The sequence below is a fragment of the Nanorana parkeri genome, unplaced genomic scaffold (assembly GCF_000935625.1).
Source record: "Nanorana parkeri isolate BGI_ZX_2015 unplaced genomic scaffold, ASM93562v1 scaffold1267, whole genome shotgun sequence".
In the NCBI taxonomy this organism is placed as follows: domain Eukaryota; kingdom Metazoa; phylum Chordata; class Amphibia; order Anura; family Dicroglossidae; genus Nanorana; species Nanorana parkeri.
Window position 1 is genome coordinate 52,818 of NW_017307535.1, and position 12,051 is coordinate 64,868.

General features: G+C 50.5%; 1 protein-coding gene across 1 annotated transcript; it reads right to left on the reverse strand.

Annotated features, from left to right (window-relative positions):
* Positions 1-872: 872 nt before the first annotated feature.
* SYF2 (SYF2 pre-mRNA splicing factor) lies at positions 873-11,903 on the reverse strand. The gene is made up of 7 exons (XM_018568954.1): positions 11,871-11,903; positions 10,965-11,066; positions 9,395-9,520; positions 8,232-8,349; positions 4,007-4,097; positions 3,231-3,329; positions 873-1,101 (listed from the first exon to the last, which is right to left on the reverse strand). The coding sequence occupies exons 1-7, from the start codon at positions 11,901-11,903 to the stop codon at positions 936-938; spliced, it is 735 nt and encodes a 244-aa protein (XP_018424456.1). The 3' UTR covers positions 873-935.
* Between the last annotated feature and the right edge of the window lie 148 nt (positions 11,904-12,051).

Below are 12,051 nucleotides of genomic sequence, written 5' to 3' on the forward strand. Positions count from 1 at the left end.
CCGGGGAGCTCCCATAAACCACAGATCTGGCTCAGAGCTCGCCCTTGTGTAACGCCAACAAGCTCATGTCACTCCGCGGCTTCCCGGAGCCAAATGAAGACAATACTTCTGCCAGGGAAATCTGGGATCGCATGAGAAATAGGACAGCACGGATCATCGCTGCCAATGGAAAATTGCACGTCGCTGCGGTTTGTGTTGCTATTTTTAACCAAACTGGAACGAAGTTTTGCTTTGTTAGGGCTGCAGCATGATAGTCAATAAAAGGAGTTTTATTAATTGCTTATGGTATCCGGCAAACAGTGCAACTGTGTTAAAGTCATCACATCCATTCAATTTACCTGAAAGGGTCATTCTACTTTCCCAAGTGAAATTGGGAAAATGGAACTCACCCCCTCCAATGTGGCCACCCACTATACTTACTATGGATACACCGATACCAAGTACTCATCCAAATGCTCCGATACTGGAACTTCCGATCAGAGGAAGACTTTCTCTGACCGGCAGTGCCGTAAGGGAACATGGAGCCAGCTTCCTGTGCAATCGGAAAGCCGGGCGACGATAATGACCCACCTCCTGGCTTCCTGATTGGCCGGCTCGATGCTTATTGGCTGGGAGGCCGGTTTCACAGCCAATCACAATCGAGCTGGCCAAACAACATGGAGCCAGCTTCCCGGGCAGAATTCGTGAGAATCAAAGTTTTGTACATTTTGAAGTCGATACAAACATAGAACAGCGGGCACCTAAAATGTGACGGCTGCATCAGATTTACTTCCTGGCAAATATAACAATCTATGTATACGCAGAGAAAGAGGCATCCCCTAAAAGCATGAGCTCACCGATACACACAGACCACAGTCCACACATCAGTCAGTATGATGGCTGATCCAATGCAAGCGGCAGGAAGTTCCTATTTACAAAGCAGGAGCGGAATGAGGTTACACAGCCGTCCCTCTCTCCAAGTTCTGTTTGATCTCGGCCGTGTATTTCCCATAAAACCTCTCCGCTTTCTTGTTGAATTTGGCATTCCTTTCGTTGATGTAGTCGATGTCGGCGTCATCGTTATAGGCGCGTCTACGGCTGTACTTCTCTCGCTTCGCAATCCTAGGACACGAATGGGAAAATGAAGAGTTAAAAGTATTTGTAAGGTTACAAGAAACTAAAATGATTTCAGACCAACAGCAAGTGGGTTTATCTATTTGTGGTCCGAGGAGCAGGGGGGGGAGCACAGCTCCGAGGAGCAGGGGGGGGAGCACAGCTCCGAGGAGCAGGGGGGGGAGCACAGCTCCGAGGAGCAGGGGGGGGAGCACAGCTCCGAGGAGCAGGGGGGGGAGCACAGCTCCGAGGAGCAGGGGGGGGAGCACAGCTCCGAGGAGCAGGGGGGGGAGCACAGCTCCGAGGAGCAGGGGGGGGAGCACAGCTCCGAGGAGCAGGGGGGGGAGCACAGCTCCGAGGAGCAGGGGGGGGAGCACAGCTCCGAGGAGCAGGGGGGGGAGCACAGCTCCGAGGAGCAGGGGGGGGAGCACAGCTCCGAGGAGCAGGGGGGGGAGCACAGCTCCGAGGAGCAGGGGGGGGAGCACAGCTCCGAGGAGCAGGGGGGGGAGCACAGCTCCGAGGAGCAGGGGGGGGAGCACAGCTCCGAGGAGCAGGGGGGGGAGCACAGCTCCGAGGAGCAGGGGGGGGAGCACAGCTCCGAGGAGCAGGGGGGGGAGCACAGCTCCGAGGAGCAGGGGGGGGAGCACAGCTCCGAGGAGCAGGGGGGGGAGCACAGCTCCGAGGAGCAGGGGGGGGAGCACAGCTCCGAGGAGCAGGGGGGGGAGCACAGCTCCGAGGAGCAGGGGGGGGAGCACAGCTCCGAGGAGCAGGGGGGGGAGCACAGCTCCGAGGAGCAGGGGGGGGAGCACAGCTCCGAGGAGCAGGGGGGGGAGCACAGCTCCGAGGAGCAGGGGGGGGAGCACAGCTCCGAGGAGCAGGGGGGGGAGCACAGCTCCGAGGAGCAGGGGGGGGAGCACAGCTCCGAGGAGCAGGGGGGGGAGCACAGCTCCGAGGAGCAGGGGGGGGAGCACAGCTCCGAGGAGCAGGGGGGGGAGCACAGCTCCGAGGAGCAGGGGGGGGAGCACAGCTCCGAGGAGCAGGGGGGGGAGCACAGCTCCGAGGAGCAGGGGGGGGAGCACAGCTCCGAGGAGCAGGGGGGGGAGCACAGCTCCGAGGAGCAGGGGGGGGAGCACAGCTCCGAGGAGCAGGGGGGGGAGCACAGCTCCGAGGAGCAGGGGGGGGAGCACAGCTCCGAGGAGCAGGGGGGGGAGCACAGCTCCGAGGAGCAGGGGGGGGAGCACAGCTCCGAGGAGCAGGGGGGGGAGCACAGCTCCGAGGAGCAGGGGGGGGAGCACAGCTCCGAGGAGCAGGGGGGGGAGCACAGCTCCGAGGAGCAGGGGGGGGAGCACAGCTCCGAGGAGCAGGGGGGGGAGCACAGCTCCGAGGAGCAGGGGGGGGAGCACAGCTCCGAGGAGCAGGGGGGGGAGCACAGCTCCGAGGAGCAGGGGGGGGAGCACAGCTCCGAGGAGCAGGGGGGGGAGCACAGCTCCGAGGAGCAGGGGGGGGAGCACAGCTCCGAGGAGCAGGGGGGGGAGCACAGCTCCGAGGAGCAGGGGGGGGAGCACAGCTCCGAGGAGCAGGGGGGGGAGCACAGCTCCGAGGAGCAGGGGGGGGAGCACAGCTCCGAGGAGCAGGGGGGGGAGCACAGCTCCGAGGAGCAGGGGGGGGAGCACAGCTCCGAGGAGCAGGGGGGGGAGCACAGCTCCGAGGAGCAGGGGGGAGCACAGCTCCGAGGAGCAGGGGGCGCACAGCTCCGAGGAGCAGGGGGCGCATAGTTCTGCTGTGCCCTTTTTGTAAGTCTACTGTGGAGAACTATGTGCCTTGGCTTGCAGTACATCAGTTCAAGTAGCAATAAAAGCTTTTTGAAATGCAGAGCCGTGCTGGCAGGCAGATCATGGCTGGAGGAAGGAGCTGCCAGGGTGCTGTACATAGCTTCCTGAAAACATCACAGCACCCTGCTTCAGTACTCCTCTCTGGGGCCCTCTGCCCTGATGCAAGCAATGGGTTGGCACTTGGAAGGAGTTATGCAAATATCAAAACTCCTTGATGGGTTGGAGGAGATAAACTGTGATAAACCCATCATGGCTGCAGGCAGAGCCGCGATCAATGGATCAGACTAAATGGTTAAAAGTACTTACTGTTTCTCCAGGTCTGTCACCATTCTCTCCACTCCATCCTTGGACGGGACGTGCGTTCCATGGTACAGGCTGTCTGATGTAGGGAAGAAGTCTTCACCTCTAGAGTCCGACAAATGAAATATGACAATCACAGGAAAGTTATATACAAAACACAGAACTAGTGTTCCAACTGAGAGGAGAGCGGGACTCAGACAACACTCCTCACACTGTGTGTGTCACAGAGGGGGCACCTTGGCTTATAGGGATCTATGATGACAGAAAAAGGAAAGCTCCAATTGTGGACTCGTTTCTAGAAGGTACTATCCCTGTCAATCCGATCCTTGCTTCACTGCCCGAGGTTACCATCCCTGTCCGCCCGAGGTTACCATCCCTGCCCGCCCGAGGTTACCATCCCTGCCCGCCCGAGGTTACCATCCCTGTCCTCCTAATCCTTGCTTCACTATATGTACCAGTCCAAACACCTGATGTGAACATACTAATTTTAGATCAGGGACTCACTCAATTCTGAGGTAAGGATCTGCTAAAATTGAAAAAAGTAAGCGACTTCTACAGTTAAATTCATGTACTCCCTCTGCGCCCCCCAATTACAGGGAGGAGGCCCAACCCACATCAGCACCTGGCCGGTGGCTGCACAGAAGTTGCTTGGAACCGTATAGTTTGGGATTCGTCATGTTAACAGTGAGATTGTATTCTCTGTGAAAACACATTTTCAATCTAGTTTCCCTTTAAATGAAAACCTGACAACAGAAGACGTTCAGGAAGTTTCCGGCACTCACCGTTTCTCCCGTTCCTGCTCATACTCCTCCATGTCCGGTTTGATCTGTCTGGTCAGCCGCTGGTATTGGCGCAGATGGGCGGCTGCATAATCTATAAGGGGGCAAAAGTGGTAAATTAACAGCTGTGGGAGTCTGCATTAGGAAGCCATACAATGAATTATTCACCGCTCATTCACCAATTCATTCAACAGATAACCCACAACCAGAATTCATCTTTCTGAGGTCATAGCACTGAGCACATGAGATATGAAATGTGCATATACCGTGTGTGTCTTAGACTTACAATGGCCATACACCATAAGGTTCTCACTCAGCCCTGAACAAGAGAAAAATCACTTGATTCCCAAATCCAAGCTACCATATTTGCCGGCGTATAAGGCGACTCGGCGTATAAGACGACCCCCTAATTTTTGTGTTAAAATATAGGTTTTGGTCTATACTCGTCCTATAAGACGAGTATAGCCCAAAATAATGTTTAAACACACCCACTAACCTCCGTAGCGGTATTCCCGAGTGTGGCTTGGGGTTATTTTCAGTACCATAAGCGGTAACCCCGAGCCACACTCGGGATTACAGTCTCTTACCTTGCCCACGATCCCCGCTGGGTCCTCCGTCCCGTGCGAGCGTCCGTGTCGCAGAGGGGCGGAGCCGGCGGGAAATTTTAAAAGTAAAAAAAAAAAAAAAAAAAAAAAAAAAAAGAAAAAAAATAATCAGACCGCCAGGGAGGCTAATCTGTCAGCCCGCTGGATGTGCGGTAATACTGTATGTACGGTAGCTTCGGCTACATACAGTATACCACGCTGAGCGGTGAACACAACCTCTGCAAATCCGAGCAGGCTTTGCATTCATTAATAGAATACATCGCTCGTCGTGGTATACTGTATGTAGCCGAAGCTACCGTACATGCAGTAGTACCGCACATCCAGCGGTATTGTATACTCGGCGTATAAGACGACCCCCGATTTCGGGGGATGTTTTTAAGTCTAAAAACTCATCTTATACGCCGGCAAATACGGTATTGTATTCCGACAGCCAGCACCCGTGGTCAGAATACCCAAATGATGAGTACAGCTGATAGGCTGCAGTCACTGTTCGGGTGAAGTTTTTCACCCAGCTCCTTAAGCTGGGTGAAAAACGGTTCAACTAACTTTTATCAAAACGTATCAGGTGGAAAATGTCTAGTGGTGACGGCAGGGCCGCCCATAGATTGAATTTGGGCTGATTCAGCAGAAAACAGACAAAATTCAATCCACGTATTGTCAGCTTTAAAATCACAACGAAGAGGTAACACATCCCATAAAAGCACAAATATTCCCCTTACATGTTCTTCAATGAATTCTGTCCAAGCCCTGCGTGATTTTCCAGTTATAGATATATAAAACAAAAGCCGCACGAGTACAAAGGAGATTAAAGTGGAAGTGTCCCCCCATATGGCAGACAAATGTTTCCTTATAAATAAACATACGACGAATGATCCGTGTTACTGGACAACATGCTAATCTCACACTATAGAAAACACATGTAAACAATCAAATCCCAAAGCAACACGAAAAATTCTTCACCGACCACAGAACAATCGAGACATTTGCTTTGTCACCGGGGCAGAAACCGATGACAGACCGCACAAGGCCTTCATCCCTCCCTGTGACCCCCTTCAGATGATCGGCCCACCACATGAATAGCTGGAAATGAGTTATGTGCCATGTGGAGCAGATTATACCCCCAAGATTTCAGTCAGCCAAAGAGACCCCCAAGATTTCAGTCAGCCAAAGCGCACACGACCATTTCTCAAGGGGCCACATGAGAAACTGGGACTGTTGTGGAGGGCCAAACCAATAAGATGAACTTTTGTAACACGATTTCTGAGAGCTAACAACTAAGCACGACAGTCCAGGTCAAACCAGGAGAGATACCAGACATCCATCTGAAGTCCCTACAATCGGCAGAACCCAGGAGGTGGAGAACACAGACATTGGATGCTAAGACCACCCAACAGAGCAGAAATGGCACTAATAAGGGGACATAAGGGACATGTTTGGGGGCACAGAATGCTGAGAAAAATTGACTTTAACCCCTTCCCGACCAGTGACAGGAATATTCAGTCACAGTCTTTCAGTACAATGAGTGCTGTTCCATGAAGGGACCAGAACTCATAGGGTTCATGCTGTTGCTGGGTCCCTTGGTGTCCAAGGGAGACCCTCAACAGCAAATTAGGGGTCCCAGCACTGTGATCACTGGAATAGGCAACACTGTGTTGTGGAGCTGCAAGCTGCTTCAGTGTATTACAAGAGAGGAGAATACGGTATCTCCTCTGAATACTAAGTATCAAAAGACCATGTAAATTAAAAAAATTAACCCCTTAGTCGCCTCCTTCATTTAAAAAAAGTAAAAATAAAAATAAGTTTAATAAAGAAATAAGAAAATATAGCGCCGGGGAGGCTATTAAAGTTAGGAGACAAACATACCACATTCTAAAATTGTATTTCAATCCTTGTATTTTGTAACCTACAACTGCCAAAATAAAGTGAAGTCCCAGACATATGATATACCCTATAAATCAGGACCAATAAAATAATTATGAAATACTTTGTCAGCTACACTAATTATGGACAGATTATTATCGGCAAAACTGGGAAAAATTAGTTTTTTTTTCTCTCATTATTTCTTTAATTAAATAAAATAAGAATTTATATAGGTCACATCAAATTAAAGCCCATTTTGCCCTTTAAAAAAAAAAAAATTTATATACCGTGTCTGCCCGAAAATAAGACACTGTCTTATATATTTTTTTTTTGGCTCGGTCTTATCTTCGGGATAGGTCTTATTTTTTTTGTTTTCAATGTACAACAATCCACACTTATTCATGTACAAAAATTGGAGTTACGTACCTGGTAACTCTGTTTCTAGGAACCTTCCAGGACAGCATTAGAGAGATAGGCTCCTCCCACCGGAACAGGAAACACATCACCCACACTTAAAATAAAAAGGAGCACAAGCCTAGCACGCTTCAGTTAAAACATAAGAACCGAAGGATACCATATTGCACTCGTTCATAGACTTAATTGCTCCTTGGACAGTTGGGGCTGTCCCGGAAGCCCCCCTCCATAGGTACCCCAGGTCCACTGACCCTCTGCTGTACCATGTTGGGGGGAAGCCCCTGCTCACTAGCACGTAGGCCTAGGAAAAAAATAACAAACGTTACGATGTCCTGCTCGGCCGGAGGAAACACAAAATAACTGAAGCGTGCTAGGCTTGTGCTCCTTTTTATTTTAAGTGTGGGTGATGTGTTTCCTGTTCCGGTGGGAGGAGCCTATCTCTCTAATGCTGTCCTGGAAGGTGACTAGAGAAAATATGGTTATCGGGGCAATCAGGGGTGCCGCACCTTTCCAAGAGCAATTTGCTAACCAATCGCTGGCCAGGATGAGCGAAGCGCACTTTCACTATCGATTCCTCACAGGCGGAGTGTATTTGGTATCACACCGCCTGTGACAGGAGCCGGCGCTGTAGAGGAGGCATCGGCTTATGCGGCTCTGCTCCCTCCACTGCCGCCTCGCTTCCTCTAGCGCTGGCACCGCTGATTCTCTCCTGCCTCTCCAAGTTCCCCCTTATGCCACCACCGGCCCTGGGAATGGTCACAACTAGGTCTTATTTTCAGGTAAACAGGGTAATACGTGTAGGTGCAATTAAGGAAGGTGGAAATTATGTTCAAACAAACACATAGCGAAGAGGGGCAAAATTGGTAAGGTCCCCGGGAACCTTTTCTGAAGATGTGTCACTAAGGGGTTAAACAAAAAATGAAGATCGTTTCTGGAAGAGGTAAGCAAAGGTCTTGCTAATATTAAATCCTTCCTGGCTGGAGTTCAGCTTTAACTTTAAGCCCAACACCTACAACAGGTATGAACCTTGAACTTGTGTAACTCGCAACGAGAAAAAACATAAGTCTATTCTGAAAATATAAGTGGTAAAAAATATGCCAAACCCGTGCCGAAAACCAAGAGAGAAATGTCCGCGGTGAAGACAATGGAGAAATCCCCCTCAAAACGACGTTAGCTGGTGGGAGGAGCCTGGAACACAACTGTTCATTCTGAGAAACCCAAACCATCGTCTTGAACTGTATTGTAATGTCTTTTTTATATTGTAAAGCGCTGTGCAAACTGTTGGTGCTATATAAATCCTGTATAATAATAATAACTATAATAGTAACGATTAATAGCTGATACTATACCTGAAAAGCCCGAATCTGGATTCTTCTTCTTCTTCTTCCTCTCCCATCTGTCTGCCTCCTCCGCACTGATATCCAGCAACTTCGCTCGCTTATAATCAATTCCTTTCTCAACACATTCCTAAGAGAAGAGCCGAGAGATTAATTTCCTGAGATGTACTGCTGAGTGTAATTGTTCCAGGGCTAAGCGGCACCCATGTAATGACTTGCGAGTGGCGCTCAGTCATGGAGTACTGTGACCTGCCCCACAGGGGGGTCTTCTAAATGACAGAATGGGCTCACAGGAAATAGCCCGAAGGACATTATTATTATTATTACTGACTTGCCCACGCCCACTGCTTGCTGTGCCCTCCTCCCAGCATGGAGGAGAGAGCTAGGGGATCCAACCAACTAATCGATAATGAGAATAGTTGACAACTATTCTCATTATTGATTATTGTCGATTATTTGGTTGCAGCCCTAACGCACAGATTGGAATGGCTGCGTTTGCAGAAATGACAGCCTGCACACAAAAGCAGGTCAGAAAGCAAACGAAGTATAGTGCTATAGAATGTTTTCCAAAAGGATGTAATGACACTTAAAAGCGAACTATGTGGTAAGTGTTTTCCTCCATAGTTCTCTTCAGGGTCACAGGGGTACATATACTAACCTCCTCCCGCGACCCAAAGCTCAGTATATCTCACACTACAGCACTCGCTATACCGAGACCGCCGCAGCCGGGACGGATCTCAACATTACCGTTGAGATCCGCCCAGCTGCATGAGTGACAGCTGACTGATTATCTAGAGGCAGAGCCATCTGTGCCCACCCCCTCCCCGGTCCGGCCCCCCACTCAGCACTGGAGAAGGGGGGAATCCATGCGGGGAGCGCTGACAGTCGCCGCTCACTGCAGGGAGACGATCGCGAAGTGAGCAGATCGGCTGCATGTTTCTGCTCACTTCCCGATCAATAGAGCAGACGAATGACAGCTTCTTTGTCACAGGTCGGCTCTAACTATGAGGATGAGTGGAAATCACTCGCCTCATACATCTCCTTTAAATGGCAGGGGTCTAAACACAGCAATCTAATACTAGGACATGAGCCAGCACCTGGAATCCAATGTAACAAATATAAATTGGAACACCGAGCACAACAAAGCGTCATATAAATGATTTCCCGGTCCTTACCTTTTTCTTCTCCTCCTCCTTCACCTCCCACTCCAGGCGCGCTTTCCGCGCTTCCCAGTTACTCGGTAACTTTTGCCGTTTGTCTTCCTCCACCACTTCCTGGTGATTCAACTTTCGAGCTTCATTCTGCAAAAGAACAGACTTGTCCGTTATTTTATAACAAAACACTACAGTCCACACAGGTCACATAGACTCCTGAAAGAAGGACTTCGGGCATGTACAAAATTAACCCTTGAAGTGAGGCTACCCCCGCACTGTAAGTTAAGTGCCCGTTTTGGTCTAGGGTATAAAATAAAGAAGATACACTCACCCGGTCCTCAGTTCAACCTGGCTGTTAGACCGGTCCCCATAGCCTCTTCTCCACCGGGCTCCGACAGTCTAAGGACCAGTGACATCATAGCACCCATTCACTTGAATGGGAGGATGCCAAAGAAAGGTTAGAGGTCACCATAGATCAAGTGAGTATATTTCTTTCATTTTAGACTCTAGACCAAAACGCGTATTTAACCCTTACAGCGCCCCAGTGCAAGGGTTAGTTTTGTACATGCCGGGATTTTTTCACTGTGTAGCTATTGATTGTCCAAGAACAAAAGAACAAGACGGGAGGTATGAAAGTTGTGGGACCTCCCTGTTCACCCAGCACTCGGTATCTGAGCAACCGACTGCCAGCTGTCAGGTGGATGAGATATCTCCCCAGCACACCAACAAGCTTGTTCCAAAGTGAAAGCTCATTCTTGTCTGATCACATAAAAGGAGCCCTCAGTCCTGATACAAGCAGTGGGCCGGCTCTTGGGAGGAGTTATTCAAATATCAAAATGCATTGTTAAATGGATCTCAGTCTGGAGGTGTGGGCGTTCCTAGGCAGGTTCTATTTACATACAGACCTTCCTAGGTAACACCGACATGTGATGTTGAGCCTCCATGACTGTAAGAACTGAAATACAATGATTGAAAGGGGCGGAGCCAGGGACAGTCAGGCTGGGGGGGGAAAGCTCTAGGATGATGCTGGATGTCCTCGAGCCAGGAAATGAGGCGGGCTCTATGTGACTTGCTGCAGCTTCTAATGTACATTGTGAGAAGCTCACAGTGTGCAGTGACATCAGAGGAAGCAATTTCAGAGGAGAGGAGCTGGTACAACTGTGCAAGACTGGAAGGGAAGGCCGGAGGTCAGACGGAAGACTGAAGGGGAAGACTGAAGGGAAGGCCGGAGGTCAGACGGAAGACTGAAGGGAAGGCCGGAGGTCAGACGGAAGACTGAAGGGAAGGATGGAGGTCAGATTTTTGACTCACCTTTAGGTTTGTCATGAGGAAGAAAAGTCACCATTATGGCACCAGAGAGTATGAAGAAGTTTTAGACCTTACATCGGGGTGGGGAACTCCTTCCCCCCAGCTGTTATAAACTAAAAGTCCCATGAGGCACCGCAAGACTCTGACAGCCACATGGGATTTGTAGTTTCACCATAGCTGGAGGGTCGGAGTTGCCCACCCCTGCCTATCATAATATATTATATGACTCCCATTAGGATGCCCGGAGGTCACGATGTCACAGGACGCTATAAACGGGTCTTACCCTCTTCAGGTGAAGCTCTCTGAATTTCCTCAGTCGCTCTTCTCTCTTCAGCGTGGACAGATCATCTGATGGTGTAGAGGTCGATTCTTCCTCTAGAGGTTCCTAAAGGACACAGGTCATGGCAGGTGAATGATGAGTGAATGACGAGTCACAACATATTCACACATTGAAGGATTCTACAGCGATGTATCCGGCTGCTGTGCTGTGACGGTTTCTACACAGACATTGCTGCAAAGCGCCCGAGTAATTATTTTGTCACTCCACAGTAACCAATCACAGGTCTGATTGGCTGACAGCGCTTTATCCGATTCCCATCATACCCTGCCAGCCTACAATGTGCAGTTACCGACCCCCTTCACCATCTATTGTAGTACCACAAGCCCCAGCATCTCCCTCTATTGTACTACCACAGGCCCCAGCATCTCCCTCTATGGTAGTACCACAAGCCCCGGAATCACCCTCTATGGTAGTACCACAAGCCCCAGCATCTCCCTCTATTGTACTACCACAGGCCCCAGCATCTCCCTCTATGGTAGTACCACAGGCCCCAGCATCACCCTCTATGGTAGTACCACAGGCCCCAGCATCACCCTCTATGGTAGTACCACAGGCCCCAGCATCACCCTCTATGGTACTACCACAGGCCCCAGCATCACCCTCTATTGTAGTACTACAAGCCCCAGCATCTGCCTCTACTGAACCAATATAAGGCCCAGCATCTTCTTCACCCTAGATTGTAGTACTATAAGTCCCCTCAGCTCCCTTCACCCGCTAGTATAGTAGAAGAGTCGTCACCCCCCTTTTGTACAATGAGCCCCCATACACCCTCACAGTGGGATCCCCGAAATCCTGTGCGAACCCCGGCCCCTCATACAGTTCCTCTCTTCCCCTATAACATGTATTTACCTTCCTTGAAGTTTCAGCCACCTCAGTCGCCATGTTACCGAGAAACTACTTCCGCCCTCACTAAGTTCCAGCCCGAGCTCCGCACTGACGTACTTCCTGTGGGCTGACCCCGCCCCTCCCGTATCCTGGCAACAAAGGAAGCCAACATGGCGGACACGGTGAGCGCTGGGGAGCTGAAAGT